The sequence below is a fragment of the Somniosus microcephalus genome, unplaced genomic scaffold (genome assembly GCF_052327205.1).
Source record: "Somniosus microcephalus isolate GS21.2 unplaced genomic scaffold, FLI_Smic_1.0 unresolved_chr7, whole genome shotgun sequence".
Taxonomy (NCBI): domain Eukaryota; kingdom Metazoa; phylum Chordata; class Chondrichthyes; order Squaliformes; family Somniosidae; genus Somniosus; species Somniosus microcephalus.
Genome location: NW_028225185.1, coordinates 2,944,069 through 2,970,474, shown reverse-complemented (window position 1 = coordinate 2,970,474; position 26,406 = coordinate 2,944,069). Strand labels below are relative to the sequence as shown.

General features: G+C 57.1%; 1 protein-coding gene across 4 annotated transcripts in view; it reads left to right on the top strand.

Annotated features, from left to right (window-relative positions):
- dennd4b (DENN/MADD domain containing 4B) overlaps positions 1-26,406 on the top strand; it is a 96,511-nt gene that overhangs the window by 28,617 nt on the left and 41,488 nt on the right. For 2 of the 4 annotated variants that reach the window (XM_085978456.1, XM_085978455.1), the window contains exons 5-18: positions 6,572-6,741; positions 8,742-8,983; positions 9,096-9,162; positions 10,428-10,486; positions 10,670-10,814; positions 12,690-12,865; positions 14,514-14,614; positions 15,571-15,786; positions 16,485-16,630; positions 16,731-16,864; positions 20,447-20,576; positions 22,769-22,975; positions 24,621-24,749; positions 25,679-25,823. In XM_085978456.1, coding sequence (XP_085834582.1) covers positions 6,572-6,741; positions 8,742-8,983; positions 9,096-9,162; positions 10,428-10,486; positions 10,670-10,814; positions 12,690-12,865; positions 14,514-14,614; positions 15,571-15,786; positions 16,485-16,630; positions 16,731-16,864; positions 20,447-20,576; positions 22,769-22,975; positions 24,621-24,749; positions 25,679-25,823 — 2,067 coding nt within the window. The remainder of the gene's footprint in view (positions 1-6,571; positions 6,742-8,741; positions 8,984-9,095; positions 9,163-10,427; positions 10,487-10,669; positions 10,815-12,689; positions 12,866-14,513; positions 14,615-15,570; positions 15,787-16,484; positions 16,631-16,730; positions 16,865-20,446; positions 20,577-22,768; positions 22,976-24,620; positions 24,750-25,678; positions 25,824-26,406) is intronic. The other 2 variants (XM_085978458.1, XM_085978457.1) reach the window with 2 other exon arrangements.

Below are 26,406 nucleotides of genomic sequence, written 5' to 3'. Positions count from 1 at the left end.
TCGCTATGGATATAGCTAGGGAAGCCGAACAAGGCGAAAAGGTCATTCAGACATTTAATGACCGTGGTACTGGTCATGTCTGGGCAAGGCAAGGGACGGGAAACGGGAGTACTCATCAATTATGTTGAGGAAGTACACGTTGCGGTCAGAGGAGGGGAGGGGCCCTTTAAAATCGACGCTCAGGGGCGAGTGGCCTTGATCAGGCTTGCTCTGTCTGGCCTATAAAAATGCGGTTTGCACTCGGCACAGATTTGGCAGTTCCTGGTCATGGTCCTGACCTCCTCCGATGGAGTAGGGCAGGTTACGGGATTTGATGAAATGGAAGAACCTGGTGACCCCCGGGTGGCAGAGGTCATTGTGGAGGGTCTGCAGTCTATCAACCTGTGCGTTGGCGCATGTACCACGTGATAGGGCATCTGGGGGCTCATTGAGTTTCCCGGGCCGGTACAAGATATCGTAATTGTAGGTGGAGAGTTCGATTCTCCACCTCAAGATCTTGTCGTTCTTGATTTTGCCCCTCTGCTTATTATTAAACATAAAAGCCACTGAACGCTGGTCAGTGAGCAGGGTAAATCGTTTTCCGGCCAGGTAATGCCTCCAATGTCGCACCGCTTCCACAATGGCCTGGGCCTCCTTTTCGACAGAGGAGTGTCGAATCTCGGGGCCCTGGAGGGTCCTTGAGAAAAAGGCCACAGGTCTCCCCGCCTGGTTAAGGGTTGCAGCTAGGGCGAAGTCGGATGCGTCGCTCTCCACTTGGAAAGGGATGGACTCATCCACTGCGTGCATTGTGGCCTTCGCAATATCTCTTTTTATGAGAGTGAAGGCTGCACATGCCTCTGCTGTCAGGGGGAAGGAGATGGACTTGATGAGGGGTCTGGCTTTGTCCGCATAGTTGGGCACCCACTGAGCATAGTAAGAGAAAAACCCTAGGCATCTCTTCAGTGCTTTTTGGCAGTGGGGGAGGGGGAGCTCCATAAGGGGGCGCATTCTGTCAGGGTCGGGGCCGATGACTCCGTTCTCCACTACGCAGCCAAGAATGGCGAGGCGCGTGGTGCGAAACATACATTTGTCCTTGTTGTATGTTAGATTCAGCCGCTGGGCCGTATGGAGGAATTTCTCTCGGTTAACATCATGGTCCTGCTGGTCGTGGCCGCAGATGGTGACGTTGTCTAGATAGGGGAAGGTGGCCTGCAGCGCGTTCTGGTCAACCATTCGGTCCATCTCCCTTTGGAAGACCGAAACCCCGTTGGTGACGCCGAAGGGGACTCGGAGGAAGTGGTAGAGACGACCGTCAGCTTCAAAAGCTGTGTACTGGCGGTCTTCAGCCCTGATGGGGAGCTGGTGGTATGCCGACTTCAGATCAATCGTCGAGAACACCCGGTATTGTGCTATCTGATTGACCATGTCAGATATGCGGGGGAGTGGGTATGCATCTAACTGGGTGTAGCGATTGATCGTCTGGCTGTAGTCAATAACTAGGCGCTGTTTTTCGCCAGTCTTCACTACCACCACTTGTGCTCGCCATGGGCTAGTGCTACCCTCAATAATCCCTTCCTTCAGGAGTCTTGCTACTTCGGATTTAATGAAGCTCCTATCGCCGGCACTGTACCGCCTGCTTTTGGTAGCGATGGGCTTACAGTCGCGGGTGAGGTTAGCGAACAAGGGGGGGGGGGGAGACTTTAAGCGTGGAGAGGCTGCAAATGGTGCGCGGCGGGCGATTTAAAAGCTGCTGGCTGCAGACTGAGAGTGGGGGGAGGGGTCCGCCGTACGCTAATGTGACACTGAAAATCCAACCCCAGTAGAACGGCAGCGCAGAGATGGGGCAGGACAAGAAGTTTAAAATTTTTGTATTCTGTGCCCCTTACTGAAAGGGTCACTACACAGTAGCCACCGACGTCTGCTGAATGGGATTTGGAAGCCATAGAGATCCGATGGCGCGTTGGCAGGACCAGGAGAGAGTAACTGCGCACCGTGTCGGGGTGGATAAAGCTCCCCGTGCTCCCGCTGTCGAAAAGGCAGGTAGTGGCGCGGCCGTTTACCGTAATGTCCACCATGGACTTGGACAGTTGGTGAGGGAGAGATTGGTCCAGCGTCACGGAGGCCAGCGTTTGGTCGAGCGAGTCGCTGTGGTCGTCAGACGAGGCGGTGGTTGAGTCCGGGTCACCCGCGATTGGAGTTGGAGGCGTCCAAGATGGCGGACAATATGGCTGCGCCCATGATCCCGATCCCCACGCGGCTGGAGGTGTCCAAGATGGCGGACAAGATGGCTGCCCCCACGGTTCACACGCGGCGCTGCTGGCGTTAGCGGTTTTACCTTTGCAGGCGCTGACGTAGTGTCCTTTCTTCCCGCAGCCAGAGCAGGTAGCGTTTTTCGCCGGGCAGCGTGCTCTGGGGTGTTTTGCCTGGCCGCAAAAGTAACATTTCGGGCCCTTGGACATCGCTGCAGCAGTTGGTGCCGGGGGTGGCGGTCCCATGACCCAAGGTTGCGGCGTCCACGGTGCGGAGCGGTTAGGGGAGAATGCGTCCATATTCCGGTGGGCCGCGTCTAGCGAGAGCGCGAGGGACACTGCCTTCTTCAGGTCGATTTCGCCCTTCTCCAACAGTCTCTGCCGGGAGTAGTCGGGCTTGAGGCCCGCAACGAAAGCATCTCGGATAAGTCCCTCCGTGTGTGTCGCGGCCGATACCTCTTTACAATCGCAGGCTCGGCCGAGTATCTGTAGTGCCCGTAGGAATGCCTCCACCGATTCCCCGGACTGCTGTTTGCGGGCGTGTGTATTGTCCTTTTAGCAGATCGATAGCCGCCGTGTAGGTAGTCGCGTCCTGGATGAGCGTGTAGACTTGGTGGCCCACCTTGGAGGCCAGGATTTTTAGTTTGTTTCCATCTAGTGTCACGGCTGAGGCTTCCAGGTAAGCTTCGAAGCAACGCAGCCATTGTGCGAACTTGGTAGACGAACCCGCCTCTTGAGGGTCTAGGGCCAGGCATGTTGGTCTGAGGGCATGCAGCAGCGCCTGCTGCTCAGCGTTTGGTGCCGTCATTTGCTGCAGCGCCTGCTGCTCAGCGTTTGGTGCAGCAGCCTGTTGCTCAGCATTTGGTGCAGCAGCCTGTTGCTCAGCGTTTGGTGCAGCAGCCTGTTGCTCAGCGTTTGGTGCAGCAGCCTGTTGCTCAGCGTTTGGTGCAGCAGCCTGTTGCTCAGCGTTTGGTGCAGCAGCCTGTTGCTCAGCGTTTGGTGCAGCAGCCTGCTGCTCAGCGTTTGGTGCCGACATTTTGTTTTTGTTAATAAAATTGATGCGCTTTCAATTACTCATAAAAGACGGAGAGTTAGGAGAGTAACTAAAAGGCTTTTATTAACAAAGAACAGAGCATGTCTCTCGTGGTTGACTGGTTTCCAAGAAGGCAGGGGGGCTGCAGAGCAGTCACCTTTATACCTGGGCCTGTGGGTGGAGCCAGGGGCGGAGCCAGCTGAGGCATGCATAGATACAACAGTGTACAACAACAACGGTGAGCAACAATAACAGTGGTTTACCACACAGTCACAGGGCCGCACTATCGAGGGGTCAGTCAGTCACACAGTGACAGGGCCGCACTATCGAGGGGTCAGTCAGTCACACAGTCACAGGGCCGCACTATCGAGGGGTCAGTCAGTCACACAGTGACAGGGCCGCACTATCGAGGGGTCAGTCACACAGTGACAGGGCCGCACTATCGAGGGGTCAGTCAGTCACACAGTGACAGGGCCACACTATCGAGGGGTCAGTCAGTCACACAGTGACAGGGCCACACTATCGAGGGGTCAGTCAGTCACACAGTGACAGGGCCACACTATCGAGGGGTCAGTCACACGGGGACAGGGCCGCACTATCGAGGGGTCAGTCAGTCACACAGTGACAGGGCCGCACTATCGAGGGGTCAGTCACACTATCGAGGGGTCAGTCACACAGTGACAGGGCCGCACTATCGAGGGATCAGTCAGTCCCACAGTGACAGGGCCGCACTATCGAGGGGTCAGTCAGTCACACAGTGACAGGGCCGCACTATCGAGGGGTCAGTCAGTCACACAGTGACAGGGCCGCACTATCGAGGGGTCAGTCACACAGTGACAGGGCCACACTATCGAGGGGTCAGTCAGTCACACAGTGACAGGGCCACACTATCGAGGGGTCAGTCACACAGTGACAGGGCCGCACTATCGAGGGGTCAGTCACACAGTGACAGGGCCGCACTATCGAGGGGTCAGTCACACAGTGACAGGGCCACACTATCGAGGGGTCAGTCAGTCACACAGTGACAGGGCCACACTATCGCGGGGTCAGTCACACAGTGACAGGGCCGCACTATCGAGGGGTCAGTCACACAGTGACAGGGCCGCACTATCGAGGGGTCAGTCACACAGTGACAGGGCCGCACTATCGAGGGGTCAGTCAGCCACACAGTGACAGGGCCGCACTATCGAGGGGTCAGTCAGTCACACAGTGACCAGGCCGCACTATCGAAGGGTCAGTCACACAAGGACAGGGCCGCACTATTGAGTGGTCAGTCAGTCACACGGGGACAGGGCCCCACGATCGAGGGGTCAGTCAGTCACATAGTGACAGGGCCGCACTATCGAGGGGTCAGTCACACAGTGACAGGGCCGCACTATCGAGGGGTCAGTCACACAGTGACAGGGCCGCACTATCGAGGGGTCAGTCACACAGTGACAGGGCCGCACTATCGAGGGGTCAGTCACACAGTGACAGGGCCGCACTATCGAGGGGTCAGTCACACAGTGACAGGGCCGCACTATCGAGGGGTCAGTCAGTCACACAGTGACAGGGCCGCACTATCGAGGGGTCAGTCAGTCACACAGTGACAGGGCCGCACTATCGAGGGGTCAGTCAGTCACACAGTGACAGGGCCGCACTATCGAGGGGTCAGTCAGTCACACAGTGACAGGGCCGCACTATCGAGAGGTCAGTCAGTCACACAGTGACAGGGCCGCACTATCGAGGGGTCAGTCACACAGTGACAGGGCCGCACTATCGAGGGGTCAGTCACACGGGGACAGGGCCGCACTATCGAGGGGTCAGTCAGTCACACAGTGACAGGGCCGCACTATCGAGGGGTCAGTCAGTCACACAGTGACAGGGCCGCACTATCGAGGGGTCAGTCAGTCACACAGTGACAGGGCCGCACTATCGAGGGGTCAGTCAGTCACACAGTGACCAGGCCGCACTATCGAGGGGTCAGTCAGTCACACAGTGACAGGGCCGCACTATCGATGGGTCAGTCACACAAGGACAGGGCTGCACTATCGAGTGGTCAGTCAGTCACACAGGGACAGGGCCCCACGATCGAGGGGTCAGTCAGTCACATAGTGACAGGGCCGCACTATCGAGGGGTCAGTCACACAGTGACTGGGCTGCACTATCGAGGGGTCAGTCACACGGGGACAGGGCCGCACTATCGAGAGGTCAGTCAGTTACAGAGTGACAGGGCCGCACTATCGAGGGGTCAGTCAGTTACAGAGTGACAGGGCCGCACTATCGCGGGGTCAGTCACACAGTGACAGGGCCGCACTATCGCGGGGTCAGTCAGTCACCCAGTGACAGGGCCGCGCTATCGAGCGGTCAGTCAGTTACAGAGTGACAGGGCCGCTCTATCGAGGGGTCAGTCAGTCACCCAGTGACAGGGCCTCACTATCGAGGGGTCAGTCACCCAGTGACAGGGCCGCACTATCGAGGGGTCAGTCAGTCACACAGGGACAGGGCCGCACTATCGAGGGGTCAGTCACCCAGTGACAGGGCCGCACTATCGAGGGGTCAGTCAGTCACCCAGCGACAGGGCCGCACTATCGAGGGCTCAGTCAGTCACACAGGGACAGGGCCGCACTATCGAGGGGTCAGTCACCCAGTGACTGGGCCGCACTATCGAGGGGTCAGTCACACAGTGACAGGGCCGCACTATCGAGGGGTCAGTCAGTCACCCAGTGACAGGGCTGCACTATCGAGGGGTCAGTCAGTCACCCAGTGACAGGGCCGCACTATCGAGCGGTCAGTCAGTTACAGAGTGACAGGGCCGCACTATCGAGGGGTCAGTCAGTCACCCAGTGACAGGGCCGCACTATCGAGGGGTCAGTCAGTCACACAGGGACAGGGCCGCACTATCGAGGGGTCAGTCAGTCACACAGGGACAGGGCCGCACTATCGAGGGGTCAGTCAGTTATTTACCTGTGGGTTGGCAGGTGCGATTATCCAGTGCACCTGGGGTTCGGCGGGAATGAAATGAGTCCGGTTTCTGCTGATTCTGAGCCAGAGAGCGCGTGTGCGAGGAGCACGAGCAGAGGATCGGACGTGGGTGCGATGCCTCCCCAGCTGGATGTGCTGACCAGCACTCGTCGTTTAGGCTCCTGTATGACAAATGCATAAGAAGGTCCCCAGCGCCTGTGAAGCCCGTCCCCCAGCTAGAATCGGCAGCTCGAGGGGAGTAACTCCGAGGAGATGGAATGAACGGCATTGTTCACTGAGTTCCAGTCGTCTCGGCTGTATTGCTGTGGGTTGTTTACTGACCGCTCCTGTTTCTGTGCCATGCTAGGGCTGATCAGCAGGTACCCGGAGACTGACAGTGAGTCCTTCCCTCTGCCACAGACTGTGCCCGTCTTCTGTTTACCAATGGGAGCCACCATCGAAAGCTGGCCAGCACAGACCAAGTACCAGCTCCCTGTCTTCTCCACCTTCGTACTGACTGCTGGCACAGGGGAAAAGGTAGGAAGCGAGTGAGAGAGGGGTGCAGACTGCGGAGGGAGAGGGGTGCAGACTGCGGAGGGAGAGGGGTGCAGACTGCGGAGGGAGAGGGGTGCAGACTGCGGAGGGAGAGGGGTGCAGACTGCGGAGGGAGAGGGGTGCAGACTGCGGAGGGAGAGGGGTGCAGACCGCGGAGGGAGAGGGGTGCGGACCGCGGAGGGAGAGGGGTGCGGACCGCGGAGGGAGAGGGGTGCGGACCGCGGAGGGAGAGGGGTGCGGACCGCGGAGGGAGAGGGGTGCGGACCGCGGAGGGAGAGGGGTGCGGACCGCGGAGGGAGAGGGGTGCGGACCGCGGAGGGAGAGGGGTGCGGACCGCGGAGGGAGAGGGGTGCGGACCGCGGAGGGAGAGGGGTGCGGACCGCGGAGGGAGAGGGGTGCGGACCGCGGAGGGAGAGGGGTGCGGACCGCGGAGGGAGAGGGGTGCGGACCGCGGAGGGAGAGGGGTGCGGACCGCGGAGGGAGAGGGGTGCAGACCGCGGAGGGAGAGGGGTGCAGACCGCGGAGGGAGAGGGGGGCAGACCGCGGAGGGAGAGGGGGGCAGACCGCGGAGGGAGAGGGGGGCAGACCGCGGAGGGAGAGGGGTGCAGACCGCGGAGGGAGAGGGGTGCAGACTGCGGAGGGAGAGGGGTGCAGACTGCGGAGGGAGAGGGGGGCAGACTGCGGAGGGAGAGGGGGGCAGACTGCGGAGGGAGGGGTGCAGACTGCGGAGCGAGAGGGGTGCAGACTGCGGAGGGAGAGGGAGGCAGACTGCGGAGCGAGAGGGGTGCAGACTGCGGAGGGAGAGGGAGGCAGACTGCGGAGGGGTGCAGACTGCGGAGGGAGAGGGAGGCAGACTGCGGAGGGAGAGGGGTGCAGACTGCGGAGGGAGAGGGGTGCAGACTGCGGAGGGAGAGGGGTGCAGACTGCGGAGGGAGAGGGGGGCAGACTGCGGAGGGAGAGGGGGGCAGACTGCGGAGGGAGAGGGGGGCAGACTGCGGAGGGAGAGGGGGGGCAGACTGCGGAGGGAGAGGGGGGGCAGACTGCGGAGGGAGAGGGGGGCAGACTGCGGAGGGAGAGGGGGGGCAGACTGCGGAGGGAGAGGGGGGGCAGACTGCGGAGGGAGAGGGGGGCAGACTGCGGAGGGAGAGGGGGGCAGACTGCGGAGGGAGAGGGGGGCAGACTGCGGAGGGAGAGGGGCAGACTGCGGAGGGAGGGGGGGCAGACTGCGGAGGGAGAGGGGGGCAGACTGCGGAGGGAGGGGGGGGCAGACTGCGGAGGGAGAGGGGGGGCAGACTGCGGAGGGAGAGGGGGGCAGACTGCGGAGGGAGAGGGGGGGCAGACTGCGGAGGGAGAGGGGGGGCAGACTGCGGAGGGAGAGGGGGGCAGACTGCGGCGGGAGAGGGGGGGCAGACTGCGGAGGGAGAGGGGGGGCAGACTGCGGAGGGAGAGGGGGGGCAGACTGCGGAGGGAGAGGGGGGGCAGACTGCGGAGGGAGAGGGGGGGCAGACTGCGGAGGGAGAGGGGGCAGACTGCGGAGGGAGAGGGGGGCAGACTGCGGAGGGAGAGGGGGGCAGACTGCGGAGGGAGAGGGGTGCAGACTGCGGAGGGAGAGGGGGGCAGACTGCGGAGGGAGAGGGGGGCAGACTGCGGAGGGAGAGGGGGGCAGACTGCGGAGGGAGAGGGGGGCAGACTGCGGAGGGAGAGGGGGGCAGACTGCGGCGGGAGAGGGGGGCAGACTGCGGCGGGAGAGGGGGGCAGACTGCGGCGGGAGAGGGGGGCAGACTGCGGCGGGAGAGGGGGGCAGACTGCGGCGGGAGAGGGGGGCAGACTGCGGCGGGAGAGGGGGAGAGGAGCAGACTGCGGAGGGGGAGACGGAGAGCGGAGCAGACTGCGGCAGGAGAGGGGGGCAGACTGCGGAGGGAGAGGCGGAGAGCGGAGCAGTCGGGCGATGGGGCTCTGACGCTGTTGTGTGTTGTGGACAGGTGTACGGGGCAGCGATCCAGTTCTATGAATCGTACCCCCGCGACAGTCTGATGGACAAACAGCGGCTCAGCCTGGGGCTGCTGAGTGTCATCGACCGCAGGCCCATTCTCACCAAATCCGTCCAGGCCAAGAAGAGCATCTGCGTGCTGTCTCACTGGCCGTTCTTCGACGTTTTCCAGAAGTTCCTGACCTTTGTGTATCGGTACTCCATATCTGGACCCCACGTCTTACCCATTGAGAAGTGAGTGCAGCTGCTTTCTACCCCTGCCCTCCCGCTGATTCGGGTTTGGCTGATTTATGTTTAGTTTGTTGCTGTAAAAAAGCTGATTCTGAATTTTTTAATCGTTTTTCAGGCACATCTCAAACTTTTTACACAATGTCCCATTCCCATCGCCCCAGCGACCTCGTATCCTCGTCCAGGTCAGTGGCTCGCATTTAATTCATCGAAAATCTGTCTGTGTCTGTGTCTCTGTGTGTGTCTATAGAAAGAAACAAAGACTTGCATTTCTCCAGCGCCGTTCACGACCACTGGATGTCCCAAAACGCTTTACAGCCAATGAAGAACTTTTTTTGAAGTGTGGTCACTGTTGTAATGTAGGAAACGCGGCAGCCAATTTGCGCACAGCAAGCTCCCACAAACAGCAATGTGATAATGACCAGATCATCTGTTTTTAGTGATGTTGGTTGAGGGATAAATATTGGCCCCAGGACACCAGGGAGAACTCCCCCTGCTCTTCTTCCAATAGTGGCCGTGGGATCTTTTATGTCCACCTGAGAGAGCATAAAGGGCCTTGGTTTAACGTCTCATCCGAAAGACGGCACCTCCGACAGTGTGGTGCTCCCTCAGTACTGCCCCTCCGACAGTGCGGTGCTCCCTCAGTACTGCCCCTCCGACAGTGCGACGCTCCCTCAGTACCGCCCCTCCGACAGTGCGGCGCTCCCTCAGTACCGCCCCTCCGACAGTGCGACGCTCCCTCAGTACCGCCCCTCCGACAGTGCGGCGCTCCCTCAGTACCGCCCCTCCGACAGTGCGGCGCTCCCTCAGTACCGCCCCTCCGACAGTGCGGCGCTCCCTCAGTACCGCCCCTCCGACAGTGCGGCGCTCCCTCAGTACCGCCCCTCCGATAGTGCGGCGCTCCCTCAGTACCGCCCCTCCGACAGTGCGGCACTCCCTCAGTGCGGCACTCCCTCAGTACCGCCCCTCCGACGGTGCGGCGCTCCCTCAGTACCGCCCCTCCGACGGTGCGGCGCTCCCTCAGTATTGCACTGGAGTGTCTGTGCTCAAGTCTCTGGAGTGGGACTCGAACCCACAACCTTCTGGTTCAGAGGCGAGAGTGCTGCCCACTGAGCCACAGCGGCCACTTAAAGTTAGTAATGTCGTCTGTGTGTTTTTATATTGTGCAGGCACCTCTGGGTGTATATGCGTTGTATATAAGAGACCCAAATGGAATATGTAAGTATACATGTAGCAATCTGGGGGTGCGTGTGTGGGATGTGTTGTACACCAGGCCCCAACAGGGCAATGTGTCAGATGCCTCAGGCATTTAGCATACGATGATGGCAGGGACTCCCCTGGTCTGTGTTTCCGTCTTACCTGAGCATTAGTTCAAAATGCTGCTTAATACTGACGTGTGTGGGTTGCGAGTTTACTCGTGGGACCTGATTGTGTGTTGTGTGTCTTCCAGCTCTCTCCGTATGATAACCTGTTGATTTGCCAGCCTGTGTCCTCCCCACTCTTGCTCAGGTAAGTGTTGCCGCTGTTAACTCCGTGTCGGTTACAAGCAGCCGCTTTGATTGTCAGTGATTGCTGAACCATCGTGTCCCTCCTCCTCCTCCTCCCTCGCTCTCTTACCCCCCCCCCCCCACCTCCCCAAATCTCTGCCACCTTGTTAACGAACGTTAACCGTGTTCTTTCTCCCTGCTGCAGTGGTGCCAGTTACTTCACTCTGTTACAGAACCTGGGTCCCGAGAACACGGTCACGCTCCTCCTCGCAGTCCTGATCGAGCAGAAGCTGCTCATTCACTCGCTGCGGCCTGCTGTCCTCACCAGCGTGTGTGAGGCCCTGGTCTCGGTGAGTCTCTGCGCTGTGCTGGGTTTGTTAGCGGGAAGCGGATGGGGGGCGGGTGGGGATACGGGGGGTGGGGTGGGTTAATGCCCGATCGGTTGATTCCAAATCGCGGAGACCAGTCAGGCGCGCGGTCTGATTGCTGGTCAGTGCCGAGTTTGCTGCTATCAGCTAGTCAGGGGGTTCAACCAGCCAGGCTGCCTGCTCCTGATCACTACCCAGTGACGGCCGCCCGAATGTAGTTGGATGTCGGGTGCGGGTGGGGATGGGACTGGGCTCCGAGTGAACACTGTGTCCACGCTCACTGCATTCGGGTAGTGGAGGGCCCTGGTGCCCTTGGCAATGTACTCCAGCCAGAGTCCGCTCCTTCAGGGGGAGAGGGGCCAAATAGCGGGGGAGGATAATTGGCCTGCAGTCCTTAATATTCACTCGCTGCCTGGCAGCAGCGACCCCACACTAGAGGGAGCGGCAGCCCCGGGAACATAGGAACAGGAGGAGGCCATTCACCCCCCTCGAGACTGTTCCGCCGTTCAGTGAGATCATTGCTGATCTGTATCCTAACTCCACCCACCCGCCTCGGCTCCATATCCCTTAATACCCTTGGCTAGTAAAAATCTGTCACTCTCAGTCTTAAAACTATTAACTGATCTTGGCATCGACTGCTTTTGGTGGGAGTGCCTCGCTTCTACCGCCCTTTGTGTGAAGAAGCGTTTCCTAACTTCTCTCCTGAGCGGCCTGGCTCTGATTTTAAGGTTATGCCCCCTTGGCCTAGACTGCCCCCAACTAGAGGAAAAGGTTTCTCTCTCTACCCTATCAGTTCCTTTCAAAATCCTTAAACCTCCATCAAATCACCCCTTAAACCTTCTATATTCCAGGGAATACAAACCTACTTTATGTAATCTCTCCTCATAATCTCACCCTTGGAGCCCTGGTAACATTCTGGTGAATCTGCGCTGCACTCCTTCCAAGGCCAATATATCCGCTCTAAGGTGTGGTGCCCAGGACTGCTCACAGTACTCCAGATGTGTCGCTAAGAAGGCAAATGGTATGTTGGCCTTCGTAGCGAGAGGGGTTTGAGTACAGGAACAAGGATGTCTTGCTGCAGTTGTACAGGGCCTTGGTGAGACCACACCTTGAGTATTGTGTGCAGTTTTGGTCGCCTTATCTGAGGAAGGATGTTCTTGCCATGGAGGGAGTGCAGCGAAGATTCACCAGACTGATACCTGGGATGGCAGGAATGACGTATGAGGAGAGATTGGGTCAATTGGGCTTGTACTCGCTGGAGTTTAGAAGAATGAGAGGGGATCTCATTGAAACTTATAAAATTCTAACAGGACTGGACAGACTAGATGCAGGAAGGATGTTCCCGATGGTCGGGGAGTCCAGAACCAGGGGTCACAGTCTAAGGATAAGGGGTAAGCCATTTAGGACTGAGATGAGGAGGAATTTCTTCACCCAGAGAGTGGTGAACCTGTGGAATTCTCTACCACAGAAGGCAGTTGAGGCCAATTCATTAAATATATTCAAGAAGGAGTTAGATATATTTCTTAAGGCTAAAGGGATCAAGGGATATGGGGAGAAGGCAGGGACCGGGTACTGAACTTGGATGATCAGCCATGATCTCATTGAATGGCGGAGCAGGCTCGAGGGGCCGAATGGCCTACTCCTCCTATCTTCGATGTTTCTATGGCTCTGTATAGCTGCAGCAAAACCTCCTCCCCTTTCTGTTCCAGCCCTCTCGTTGTACAGGCTAACATTCCATCAGACTCGAGGAGTGACTGAAACTTGGAGCCACTTCAGCCCCAATCCACCGCCTTCAGTGTGATTAATTCTTTCCCCCCCTTTCCCTCTCTCTCTCTCTCTCCCGTCTCCTACCTCCAGATGATCTTTCCGTTCCACTGGCAGTGCCCCTACATTCCTCTGTGCCCGCTCAACCTGGCAGACGTGCTCAGTGCGCCCGTCCCGTTCATCGTGGGGGTGCACTCCAGCTACTTCGAGCTGTACGACCTGCCCCAGGACGTGATCTGCGTGGACCTGGACACCAACACCATCTCTCAGTGAGTCTCCGCTCCGCTCCCCACACCCACCGGCACCGCTCGCTCACTCACAGTCAGTGCCCTGTTACTGGTTATGGGATGGGGAGAGGGAGCTGGGGATGGGATGGGGAGAGGGAGCTGGGGATGGGATGGGGAGAGGGAGCTGGTTATGGGGGATGGGCAGAGGGTGCTGGTTATGGTCGTGAAAGGCGCTTTATTTTTTTTAATTCGTTTATGGGATGTGGGCGTCGCTGGCAAGGCCAGCATTTATTGCCCATCCCTAGTTGCCCCCTGAGAAAGTGGTGGTGAGCCGCCTTCTTGAACCGCTGCAGTCCGTGTGGTGAAGGTACTCCCACAGTGCTGTTAGGGAGGGAGTTCCAGGATTTTGACCCAGCGACGATGAAGGAACGGCCGATATATTTCCAAGTCAGGATGGTGTGTGACTCGGAGGGGAACTTGGAGCTGGTGGTGTTCCCATGCGCCTGCTGCCCTTGTCCTTCTAGGTGGAAGAGGTGGCGGGTTCGGGAGGTGCTGCCGAAGAAGCCTTGGCGAGTTGCTGCAGTGCATCTTGTAGATGGTACACACTGCAGTCACGGTGCGCCGGTGGTGGAGGGAGTGAATGTTTAAGGTGGTGGATGGGGGGCCAATCAAGCGGGCTGCTTTGTCCTGGATGGTGTTGAGCTTCTTGAGTGTTGTTGGAGCTGCACTCATCCAGGCAAGTGGAGAGTATTCCATCACACTCCTGACTTGTGCCTTGTAGATGGTGGAAAGGCTTTGGGGAGTCAGGAGGTGAGACACTCGCCGCAGAATACCCAGCCTCTGACCCGCTCTTGTTGCCACAGTATTTATGTGGCTGGTCCAGTTAAGTTTCTGGTCAATGGTGACCCCCCCCAGGATGTTGATGGTGGGGGATTCGGCGATGGTAGTGCCGTTGAATGTCAAGGGGTGGTGATTAGACTCTCGCTTGTTGGTGATAGTCATTGCCTGGCACTTGTGTGGCGCGAATGTTACCTGTCACTTATCAGCCCAAGCCTGAACGTCGTCCAGATCTTGTTGCATGCGGGCATGGACTGCTTCAGTATCTGAGGAGTTGTGAATGGCGCTGAACACTGTGCAGTCATCAGCGAACATCCCCATTTCTGACCTTATGTTGGAGGGAAGGTCATTGATGAAGCAGCTGAAGATGGTTGGGCCTAGGACACTGCCCTGAGGAACTCCTGCAGTGATGTCTTGGGGCTGTGATGATTGACCTTCAACCTCCACAACCATCTTCCTTTGTGCGAGGTATGACTCCAGCCAGTGGAGAGTTCCCTGATTCCCATTGACTTCAGTTTTACCAGGGCTCCTTGATGCCAGACTCGGTCCAATGCTGCCTTGATGCCGAGGGCAGTCACCCTCGCCTCACCTCTGGAATTCAGCTCCTTTGTCCATGTAAATATAAATGCAAATCATTGTGAGATTAGGAGGGAACAGGACCGGCGAGCTCGGGTGCGCAGTGATTGCTGTAATATCGATAAGTACACGGCGAGAGCAGCCTCCCTCGGGGTATCGGTCGGGGGGTGGGGTGGCTGTGACTCGTTGCTCCCTGGGGGTGACTCCCTCGCCCTTTGCTGTTTTCATTTTCTCTTTTTTCCCTCTTCGCCCGCCCGCCCGTCTCTTTGTGATTCAGGAACGAAGATAAGAAGACTTTAACGCTGAGGGCGCTGCCGCGGAAGCCGTGTAAAACGCTGCTGCACTCCCTGAACCTGCTTTACCAACAGCTGGATGAACGTGAGTGCGCCCTGGCCGTGGATGGTGCACGCACGAACTCGCGCTGGCCCTTCACGAGCCCCCGCGCTCCGGCCACGTTGCCCCTTCCGCCCCTCGCTTAGCGACAGATTCGTGCTCGCATGACAGCGGGTTCCACTCCCTGACGCACGACACTTCACTCAAATCCTCGTGAAAGGACTTCCCTCGTGTCCCGGGACTGAGCTGGACCAATTGGGGGGGGTGGGGGGGGGGTGGGTACCACACTTTCCCCAACCCCGCTCTCCCCTTTTACAAATGTCCCCCCTCCCCCTTCTAAAGGCACCAACTCTCGCTGGGGAACAGATTCCACTGCCGCCCAGACAGTGAGCGATGGCAGGATATTCGACTGTGGAGGGCTTCATGATGGCCCGATCCTGCCCTCGCCTGGTGCACTATTCTGCAGCAGGGACCCTGGCTGGCATTCCCTTTCCCTAACGGTGTCAGCCATGGCTCAGTGGGTAGTATTATCGCCTCGGAGTCAAGTCCCACTCCAGAGGCCTGAGCACATAATCTAGGCTGACACTCCAGGGCAGTCCTGAGGGAGCGCCGCACTGTCGGAGGGGCAGTACTGAGGGAGCGCCGCACTGTCGGAGGGGCGGTACTGAGGGAGCGCCGCACTGTCGGAGGGGCAGTACTGAGGGAGCGCCGCACTGTCGGAGGGGCAGTACTGAGGGAGCGCCGCACTGTCGGAGGGGCAGTACTGAGGGAGCGCCGCACTGTCGGGGGGCAGTACTGAGGGAGCGCCGCACTGTCGGAGGGGCGGTACTGAGGGAGCGCCGCACTGTCGGAGGGGCGGTACTGAGGGAGAGCCGCACTGTCGGAGGGGCAGTACTGAGGGAGCGCCGCACTGTCGCCTTTGTGCCTGGGGCTGCTCTTCCCCCCCACCCCCCCCCCCCTCACCACTTCCTGCGTCACACCGCGCTCGTTTCTCTCCGCAGTGTACAACCGACCAGCGGAAGAGGCGACGCTGGAGTTCCTCTTGACTGACTACGATTTAATCTACGGGCGCAAGAAGCAGCTGGAGCTGGAGATCCAGGAGGCCTTCCTTCGTTTCATGGCTTGTTTGCTGAAGGGCTATCGGTCCTACCTGATGCCGATCACTCAGGCCCCCTCCGAGACCACCACTGACTCCAGCTCCCTCTTCAACTTGCAGGGTAAGCAGCGGAGAAGCCCGAGGTGGCGGGGGGGAGGGGGGGGAATCGGAGAAATCTCACTCGCCCTGTCGCTCCCGTCCCGGCCTCCCGCGCTCTCCCACACCCCTGCAGTATGTCAGCTTCTAAATCCCCCCCCCCCCCCCCCCCATCGATGTGACCGGCCCGGTTTCTGCCGCGCTTTGTGTGGGGAAACCCCTCCTACCCTCCCCTTGGAACTCCCCCTCTCGTCAGCGGAGCGGTGTGACGTACTGTCAGAGGTTTGGAAGGGCGAAGGAACCGTGTTGATACGAGTTGGGTAAGGGGTATTAAGGGTTACAGAACCAAGGTGGAGTGAAGCGCAACTGTCCCGCTAAGCTGCGCCTCTTCAGGTCCCGCACGACCCAGGACCGGCGCCTGCGTGAAATTTTAAACGGGACGCGCAGCCCGTTAAAGGGACCGTGCTCCTAAAAGAAAATTAGGGGGTACATTGGTTCCGATACAGACCAGCCCTGATCTCATTGATTGGGAGGAACAGGCTCGAGGGGCTGAATGGCCTCCTCCGAGTGTTTTGGTCCCGCATTAACCCGATGGGGATTGAGGGGGCGGTGTCGTGTTTTCACACCAAGGGACACCTTGACCCGCCAGTATTGCCGGGCCGGCTGTGGCAGTGATCCGTTCAGTGAGCGTCTGATTAAAGGCCGACACCTCTCCACACTCAGGGTTCCTGAAGAGCCGCGATCGGGCGAACCAGAAGTTCTACACGCTGATGACCAAGACCCAGCTCTTCACCCAGTTTATCGAGGAATGCTCTTTCGTCAGTGACCGGCACTCCAGCCTCGAGTTCTTCGATGGATGTGTCGAGAAGGTGGGTTAATCCCACGTTACGCTGGACGACAGACCCCCCCCTCTCCTCCCCCTCCCCTCACACCCTGGGCTGACCCCGGTTTTGCCATTGTCCCTTGCAGGTGGACGTTGAGAAGATGGACGACGTGCGCCTGATTGAGTTGGATGAGTCCCAGCGGAGTGAGCACACCGTTTTCATCATGCCGCCCGAGGTCCCTCAGACACCGGACGGCAAGGAGCTTCCGCGGCTGTACAGGTACCAACGCACCCCGCCCCACAGCCCCGGCCCACTCCGCACCACACCTGGGGTTCTCACTGTTCCAGCTTACTGCCCTCCACTGCTAAAGGTGCTGGGTGTGGGTTCACGGAGGCAGCAGCCCTCCGACACCCTGCTGCTCCCAGCCAGGGTGTTATACCAAGCCCAGAGCCTGTGGGCTGATCACCCAGTGTGTCTGCTGCTCACCACTGTCCTGTGACTCCCGCTGGAAAGTGCGTGCGCATCTGTCTGTCTGTGTCTCCGGCCCTGTCTGTGTCTGCCTGTCTGTGGTGTGTGTGTGTGTGTGTCTGTCTGTGGTGTGTGTGTCTGTCTGTGGTGTGTGTGTCTGTCTGTGGTGTGTGTGTCTCTGTCTGTGGTGTGTGTGTCTGTGTCTGTGGTGTGTGTGTCTGTGTCTGTGGTGTGTGTGTCTGTGGTGTGTGTGTGTCTGTGGTGTGTGTGTCTGTGGTGTGTGTGTGTGTCTCTGTGGTGTGTGTGTGTGTCTGTGGTGTGTGTGTCTGTCTGTGGTGTCTGTGTGTGTGTGTGTCTGTGGTGTGTGTGTCTGTGGTGTGTGTGTCTGTGGTGTGTGTGTCTGTGGTGTGTGTGTGTGTCTGGTGTGTGTGTGTGTCTGTGGTGTGTGTGTCTGTGGTGTGTGTGTGTGTCTGTCTGGTGTGTGTGTGTGTGTGTGTCTGGTGTGTGTGTCTGGTGTGTGTGTCTGGTGTGTGTGTCTGTGGTGTGTGTCTGTGGTGTGTGTGTGTGTGTCTGTGGTGTGTGTGTCTGTGGTGTGTGTGTCTGTGGTGTGTGTGTCTGGTGTGTGTGTGTGTGTCTGTCTGGTGTGTGTGTGTGTGTCTGTGGTGTGTGTGTGTGTGTCTGGTGTGTGTGTGTCTGGTGTGTGTGTGTCTGGTGTGTGTGTGTCTGGTGTGTGTGTGTCTGTGGTGTGTGTCTGTGGTGTGTGTCTGTGGTGTGTGTGTGTGTCTGTGGTGTGTGTGTCTGTGGTGTGTGTCTGTGGTGTGTGTCTGTGGTGTGTGTGTGTGTGTGTGTGTGTCTGGTGTGTGTCTGTGGTGTGTGTGTGTGTGTCTGTGGGGTGTGTGTGTGTCTGTGGGGTGTGTGTGTGTCTGTGGTGTGTGTGTGTGTCTGTGGTGTGTGTGTGTCTGTGGTGTGTGTGTGTCTGTGGTGTGTGTGTGTCTGTGGTGTGTGTGTGTCTGTGTCTGTCTGTGGTGTGTGTGTGTGTCTCTGTCTGTGGTGTGTGTGTGTGTGTCTGTCTGTGGTGTGTGTGTCTGTCTGTCTGTTGTGTGTGTCTGTCTGTCTGTCTGTGGTGTGTGTGTCTCTGTGGTGTCTGTGTCTGTGTGTGTGTCTGTCTGTGTGTACTTCCAGTGATTGGGATTGGGCCCGGCTGCGATGCCTCCACAGTTGAATATCCTGTGAGCACTCACTGTGTAGACTAGCTCAGGTGAAGTACCAGAGTGTGGTCGTCTCCTGTGGGATTGTTCCCAGCAACAGTCAGCACCTTTAGGAGTGGTGGGGGCTCAGAGAGTTGAAATCAATAACTCGAGGACAGAGCTACTTTGTGTACGCGGCTGGAGTCCGCTCTCGTGATTGACCTTTCTTTGACATAACTTCCCACATATTATTAACATTTGTAAATGTTTCTGTATAGATCCCACCGCACTATGTTGGGAAGGAGTGGGTGAATTCTCCCCAGTGCCCTGGCCAGTGTTTGTCGCTCAGCCAGCATCACAGCGGCGGGCGCGTAAAGGCCAGCCGCGGACTTGTTGGGCCGAATGGCGGAGCAGGCTCGAGGTGGCCCTGCGGCCGGCTCCTGCTGATATTTCTCCTGTTATGTTGATATCCCTCCTGCCTCTGCCTGTTCTTTTGACCTGTCCTGTTAACGGTCCTCGCTCGGCATCGCGTTTACCAGGAGCAGCCGCTACCCACCTCAGGGCAAGGTTTGAACAGGCACGGTGTCTCCGTGTGACTCTGTGGTTCAGTGCTCTCGGCCTTGTCTTTTTAATCTAGTCACAGTACACAAGGAGATTAAACAGCTAGCTGCGTCAGACCCGATTTCCCATCCTAAACTGGTGCGGACACTGTGAAGTATTGTTTTGGGCAGATGTGCTTGAGGGAGGAACCAGGCCACATATTTCAAATATAAACACGCTGTGCGATTGGCAAATCACTCCAGCCGTGCCCTCTGCCCCCCTTCTGTATTGAGCAGTGTGACTCTAATCTCACTATGTTTAGGTTCAGTTTAGTGATTGTACTCCGACAGAGGTGCGATGGGCTGAATGGCCTTCTGTGCTATATGATTCTATGATGAACCAGGAGAACCAGTGGACGTGGTGTATGTGGACTTTCAGAAGGCTTTCGATAAGGTCCCGCATAAGAGATTAGCGTGTAAAGTTAAGGCACATGGGATTGGGGGCAAGATACTGACTTGGATAGAGAACTGGTTGGCAGACAGGAAGCAAAGAGTTGGAATAAACGGGTCTTTTTCCGAGTGGCAGGCAGTGAGTAGTGGGGTACCGCAGGGATCGGTGCTAGGACCCCAGCTATTCACAATATATATTAATGATCTAGACAAGGGAACTAAATGTAATATCTCCAAGTTTGCAGACGACACAAAGCTGGGTGGGCGTGTGTGCTGTGAGGAGGATGCCGAGAAACTCCAGGATGATTTGGACAGGTTGGGTGATTGGGCAGATGCAGTATAATGTGGATAAATGCGAGGTTATCCACTTTGGTGGCAAAAACAGGAAGGCAGATTATTATCTGAACGGCAATAGATTGGGAAAAGGAGAAGTGCAACGAGACCTGGGTGTCCTTGTGCACCAGTCGCTGAAGGTAAGCATGCAGGTGCAGCAGGCGGTTAAGAAGGCAAATGGTATGTTGGCCTTCATAACGAGAGGATTCGAGTACAGGAGCAAGGATGTCTTGCTGCAGTTGTACAGGGCCTTGGTGAGACCACACCTTGAGTATTATGTGCAGTTTTGGTCGTCTTATCTGAGGAAGGATGTTCTTGCCAGGAAGGGAGTGCAGCGAAGATTCACCAGGCTGATACCTGGGATGGCAGGAATGACGTATGAGGAGAGATTGGGTCGATTGGCCTTATACTCACTAGAGTTTAGAAGAATGAGAGGGGATCTCATTGAAACTTATAAAATTCTAACAGGACTAGATGCAGGAAGGATGTTCCCGATGGCCGGGGAGCCCAGAACCAGGGGTCACAGTCTAAGGATAAGGGGTAAGCCATTTAGGACAGAGATGAGGAATTTCTTCACCCAGAGAGTGGTGAACCTGTGGAATTCTCTACCACAGAAGGCAGTGGAGGCCAATTCATTAAATATATTCAAGAAGGAGTTAGATATATTTCTTAAGGCTAAAGGAATCAAGGGATATGGGGAGAAGGCAGGGACCAGGTATTGAATTTGGATGATCAGCCATGATCTCATTGAATGGCGGAGCAGGCTCGAGGGGCCGAATGGCCTCCTCCTGCTCCTATCTTCTATGTTTCTATGATGAGTAACCGGGTGAGTAATCGCGACCGTGACGCAGGTCGCTGTGACGACATCTTATTCGTCCTTGCAGCTACGACGGGTTTCCGCTGCTGAAGGCCGAGCTGTTCGACAGGCCGCAGGATCTCCTGAGGACCTCGCACTCCCTGAGCCAGCCACGGAGCAGTGCCCCCAGCAGCCCTGCTCCCAGGAGGACAAAGCAGGTACTGCAGCCATCGCTCTGCGAGTGCGTGTTCCCGCACGCACGCGTGTGTACACGTATGTCGTGTACACGCTTCTGACCTCCAGTGGCCTGAGTCGCATCCTGGACAGTGGGTGTCACAGTAGGATATTCAATAGCGGAGGGCATCACAGTCCAGCCTGACCCTGTCCGACTTTCCCTAACCCAGGGCCAACTCCATACAGACTGGCACTCGGACCTGGGACTTTCACTCTGTGTCTGGACTGGGAGTTGAACCCCGTCTGCTCTCTCGGGTGGATGTAAAAGATCCCACGGCCACTATTTGGAAGAAGAGCAGGGGGAGTTCTTCCCGGTGTCCTGGGGCCAATATTTATCCCTCAACCAACATCACTAAATGTAAGAAGTCACACAACACCAGGTTATAGTCCAACAGCTTTATTTGAAATCACAAGCTTTCGGAGCGCTGCTCCTTCGTCAGGTGAAGTGGAGAAATGCATAAAGACACAGCTTATATAGTCAGAGAATAATGTCAGATGTTTACAGGTAATCTTTCTAACTGCCATTTATCACACCTCGGCAGAGAGATAATCACAGCAATCAAAGGTGTGAATGGTGTCCAAACAGGTCAGTCAGGAAAACATTACATCAAGGTGTGTAAATGGCAGTTAGAAAGATTACCTGTAAACATCTGACATTATTCTCTGACTATATAAGAACATAGGAAATAGGAGCAGGAGTAGGCCAATCGGCCCCTCGAGCCTGCTCCGCCATTCAATAAGGTCATGGCTGATCTGATCCTAACCGCCAATCCACTATCACAGAACCATCTCCTGAATCTAACAGAATTAGACACACGAAATAGGAGAAGGATCAGGCTACACGGCCCCTGGGCCCACTCCGCTACCCACAGGGCCATGACCGATCCGGACCTAGACTCATGTCCAAATTCCTGCCCGCTCCCCATAACCCTTAATTCCCTTTACTTCTAAGAAACTGTCTATTTCTGTTTTAAATTTATGTAATGATGTAGCTTCTACAGCTTTTTGGGGCAGCATATTCCATGGACCTACCACCCTCTGAGTGAAGCAGTTCCTCCTCATCTCAGTTTTGAAAGAGCAGCCCCTTATTCTAAGACTATGCCCCCTAGTTCTAGTTTCACCCATCATCGGGAACATCCTCCCCGCATCCACCCGATCCAACCCCTTCACAATCTTATATGTTTCAATAAGATCGCCTCTCATTCTTCTGAACTCCAATGAGTAGAGTCCCAATCTACTCAACCTCTCCTCATATGTCCATCCCCTCATCCCCGGGATTAACCGAGTGAACCTTCTTTGTACTGACTCGAGAGCAAGTATGTCCTTTCTTAAGTATGGACACCAAAACTGTACGCAGTATTCCAGGTGCGGTCTCACCAATACCTTGTACAACTGAAGCAATACCTCCCTATTTTTATATTCTATCCCCCTAGCAATGAAAGCCAACATAAGCTGTGTCTTTATGCATTTCTCCACTTCACCTGAAGAAGGAGCAGCGCTCCGAAAGCTTGTGATTTCAAATAAAGCTGTTGGACTATAACCTGGTGTTGTGTGACTTCTTACATTTGCCCACCCCAGTCCAACACCGGCATCTCCACACTAAAAACAGATGATCCGGTCATTTATCACGTCGCTGTTTATGGGAGCTTGCTGTGTGCAATTTGGCTGCCACGTTTCCCACATTGCAACAGTGACCGCACTTCACAAGTTGGCTGTGAAGTGTTTTTGGGGACGTCCTGAGGTTGTGAAAGGCGCTGGAGAAATGCAAGTTCTTTTACAGGAAACTCTTTCTTTATCCGGGACCGGCGTGGTGCCGGTTTATCAAAAAGTCCGGATTACAGAGAGGTCTAGTTAAAAGGTACGAGAGCCCCGTACACAGCAACAAATCCAGGCTTCCCTGTTGCTTAGCAACAGGTGCAGGAACTCCGGCCACAGACCAAGCGTCCCTGTTGCTTAGCAACAAGTGCAGGAACCCCGGTTACACAGCCACAGATCCAGGAATGGCCACTAATATGAAGTAAAACTTACCTGAACATACTCCTGAATTTTGCCGGTTAACAGAGATTACCGGTGCCGGTAAATCTGAGAGTTTCCTGTATTTCGATCTGTAACTCGTCATTGCTCCGGAACCTCACCTCACCTCACCACCCCCCCCGGGGTCCTTTTTCTTCCGCAGGAGATCAAACTGGCGCAGAAAATTGCACAGAAATATTCCCTGGTGCCTGACATGTGGGCCAAGTGCCTGTTGGGCCAGTGTTACGCTCTCTGGTTCATCTACCTGCCCACCCACGTCCGCGCCACCCAGGTGAAGGTCCGAGCGCTACAGACGGCCTACGACGTGCTGAAGAAGATGGAGACCAGGAAGGTGGTTCTGCCCGATGAGGTGGGTGGCTCCACAGCCGGGACTGGGCCCTGGCCCACTGTCTGACCCCGTGACCCCAAAGGCTGATTCCAGCCCGGGCGGCTCGCTGATGGTGCTTTTGAAGGGGGTGCGAGAGCAGGGGGCCCCTGGGGGCTACATAGTCACAAACCCTTGGCAGGGCCACGTTGATGAGGTGCTTTAGGGACGCCGAGGGGAATCCTTGGCTTTGTAAATAAGACAAAAGAAAGCTCAACCTTTACATATCATGGTTAGGCCCCAGCTGGAGTATTGTGTCCAATTCTGGGCACCGCACTCTAAGAAGGGTGCCAAGGAGATTGACCAGAATGGTTCCAGGGATGAGGGACTTCAGTTATGTGGAGAGACTGGAGAAGCTGGGGTTGTTCACTTTTAGAGCAGAGAAGGTTAAGAGGAGATTTGATCAAGGTGTTCAAAATCACGAGGGATTCTGATAGAGTAAATCAGGAGAAAGTGTTTCCAGTGGCAGGAAGGTCGGTAACCAGGGGACACAGATTGAAGGCAGAAGAACCAGAGGGGGAGATGAGAATGTTTTTTATGCAGCGAGTTGTTGTGATCTGGAACGCGCTGCCTGAACGGGCGGTGGAAGCAGATTCAATAATAACTTTCAAAAGGGAATTGGAGAAATACTGGAAGGGGAGAAATTTACCGGGCTCTGGGGAAAGAGCCGGGGGGAATGGGACTGATTGGAGAGCTCGTTCAAAGAGCCGGCACAGGCCCGATGGGCCGAATGTCCTCCTCCTGTGCTGTATGATTCTGTGCCCACATGCAGCAAGACCTGGACGACATTCAGGCTTGGGCTGATAAGTGGCAAGTAACACTCGCACCACACAAGTGCCAGGCAATGACTATTTCCAACAAGAGTCTATCCACCGCCCCTTGACATTCAACGGCATTACCATCGCCGAATCCCCCACCATCAACATCCTGGGGGTCACCATTGACCAGAAACTTAACTGGACCAGCCACATAAATACTGTGACTACAAGAGCCGGTCAGAGGCTGGGTATTCTGCGGCGAGTGTCTCACCTCCTGACTCCCCAAAGCCTCGCCACCATCTACAAGGCACAAGTCAGGAGTGTGATGGAATACTCTCCACTTGCCTGGATGAGTGCAGCTCCAACAACACTCAAGAAGCTCGACACCATCCAGGACAAAGCAGCCCGCTTGATTGGCCCCCCATCCACCACCTTAAACATTCACTCCCTCCACCACCGGCGCACCGTGGCTGCAGTGGGTACCATCTACAAGATGCACTGGCAGAGTCCAAGGGGGCAGTGGGTGGGGTGTGTGGGACAGGAAGGGGGCTGGTGAGATTAGCTCCAGCAGGCATATTGAGCGGAATGGACGGCGAGAAGGGAGGAAGGAGGCAGCGATTGGCGGGGGGGTTGGTGGACCCTTCGGAGACTGCTGAGCGAGGCAGAGGGGGCAGCTGTGAGCTTATTCAGGCAGGACTCGAGCCTGGGAGGGCAGCAGGGAGACTAATGTGGGTCCATTTCTCTCTCCCTGTGTCTGTCTGACTCTCTGCCGCCCTCACCGTTGCCTGTTGCCTGTCGCCTGCCTTTGGCTGATGTTCTGGTCTGCCCCTGTTTATATCTCCCGGGTTGGCACGGTGTCTTGTTCCCTGTAGGTCTGCCACCGTATCCTGATGCAGCTGTGTGGGCAGTACGGGGAGCCGGTGCTGGCTGTCCGGGTCCTGCATGAAATGAAGAAGGCCGGGATTATACCCAACGCAGTCACCTATGGGTACTACAACAAGGTGAGGGCTCAGGGCACCGAGCTTGGGACTCTCTCTCTCCTTCTCAGTCTGTCTGTCTCTGTCTCTCTTTTTCTGTCTGTCTCTCTTTATCTCTGTCTCTCTCTCTCTCTCTCTCACACTCTCTCTCTTTCTCACTCTCTCTCTCTCTCTCTCTCTCTCTCTCTCTCTCTCTCTCTCTCTCTCTTCTCACTCTCTCTCTCTTACTCTCTCTCTGTCTCTCTCTTTCTCACTCTCTCTTTCTCACTCTCTTACTCTCTCTCTCTCTCTCTCTCTCACTCACTCACTCACTCTCTGTCTCTCTCTTTCTCACTCTCTCTCTCTCTGTCTCTCTCTTTCTCTCGCTCTCTCTCTGTGTTAGCTGTGGCTCAGTGGGCAGCACACTCGCCTCTGGGTCAGAAGGTTGTGGGTTCAAGTCCCACTCCAGGGTTTTGAGCACATAAATCCAGACTGACACTCCAGTGCAGCACTGAGGGAGCGCTGCGCTGTCAGAGGTGCCGTCTTTCGGATGAGGCGTTAAACTGAGGCCCCGTCTGCTCTCTCAGGTGGACGTAAAAGATCCCACGGCCACTATTGGAAGAGGAGCAGGAGGAGTTCTCCCCGGTGTCCTGGGGCCAGTATTTATCCCTCAACTAACATCACTAAAACAGATGATCTGGTCATTATCACATTGCTGTTTGTGGGAGCTTGCTGTGCGCAAATTGGCTGCTGCGTTTCCTACATTACAACAGCGACTACACTTCAACAAGTACCTCATTGGCTGTGAAGCACTTTGGGACGTCTGGTGGCGGTGAAAGGCGCTGGAGAAACGCGAGTCTGTCTTTCTTTCTCTCTTTCTTCTTTGAAGAATGAAGATGTCAGCAGGTGGTGTCCCTCCGGCTGGCCCCGGGGCTTGCCCGGTGTGTAACTTTCGTTCTCTTGTCTGTCCACAGGCCGTCCTCGAGAGTAAATGGCCATCCAGTAACCAGGGCGGCCGCCTGCGCTGGGCCAAGCTGCGCAACGTGATCCTGGCGACAGCTCAGTTCCGTCGGCCGCTGAGGGAGCGGCGAGTGCAGGGCCTGGCCCGGAGCCTCCTGGGTACGTGCGATATGGGGCCTCCGGCGTCCCGTCCCGCGTTCCGCCCCCCGCATTCCGCCTCCCCCGTCCCGCGTTCCGCCTCCCCCGTCCCGCGTTCCGCCTCCCCCGTCCCGCGTTCCGCCTCCCCCGTCCCGCGTTCCGCCTCCCCCGTCCCGCGTTCCGCCTCCCCCGTCCCGCGTTCCGCCTCCCCCGTCCCGCGTTCCGCCTCCCCCGTCCCGCGTTCCGCCTCCCCCGTCCCGCGTTCCGCCTCCCCCGTCCCGCGTTCCGCCTCCCCCGTCCCGCGTTCCGCCTCCCCCGTCCCGCGTTCCGCCTCCCCCGTCCCGCGTTCCGCCTCCCCGTCCCGCGTTCCGCCTCCCCCGTCCCGCGTTCCGCCTCCCCCGTCCCGCGTTCCGCCTCCCCCGTCCCGCGTTCCGCCTCCCCCGTCCCGCGTTCCGCCTCCCCCGTCCCGCGTTCCGCCTCCCCCGTCCCGCGTTCCGCCTCCCCCGTCCCGCGTTCCGCCTCCCCCGTCCCGCGTTCCGCCTCCCCCGTCCCGCGTTCCGCCTCCCCCGTCCCGCGTTCCGCCTCCCCCGTCCCGCGTTCCGCC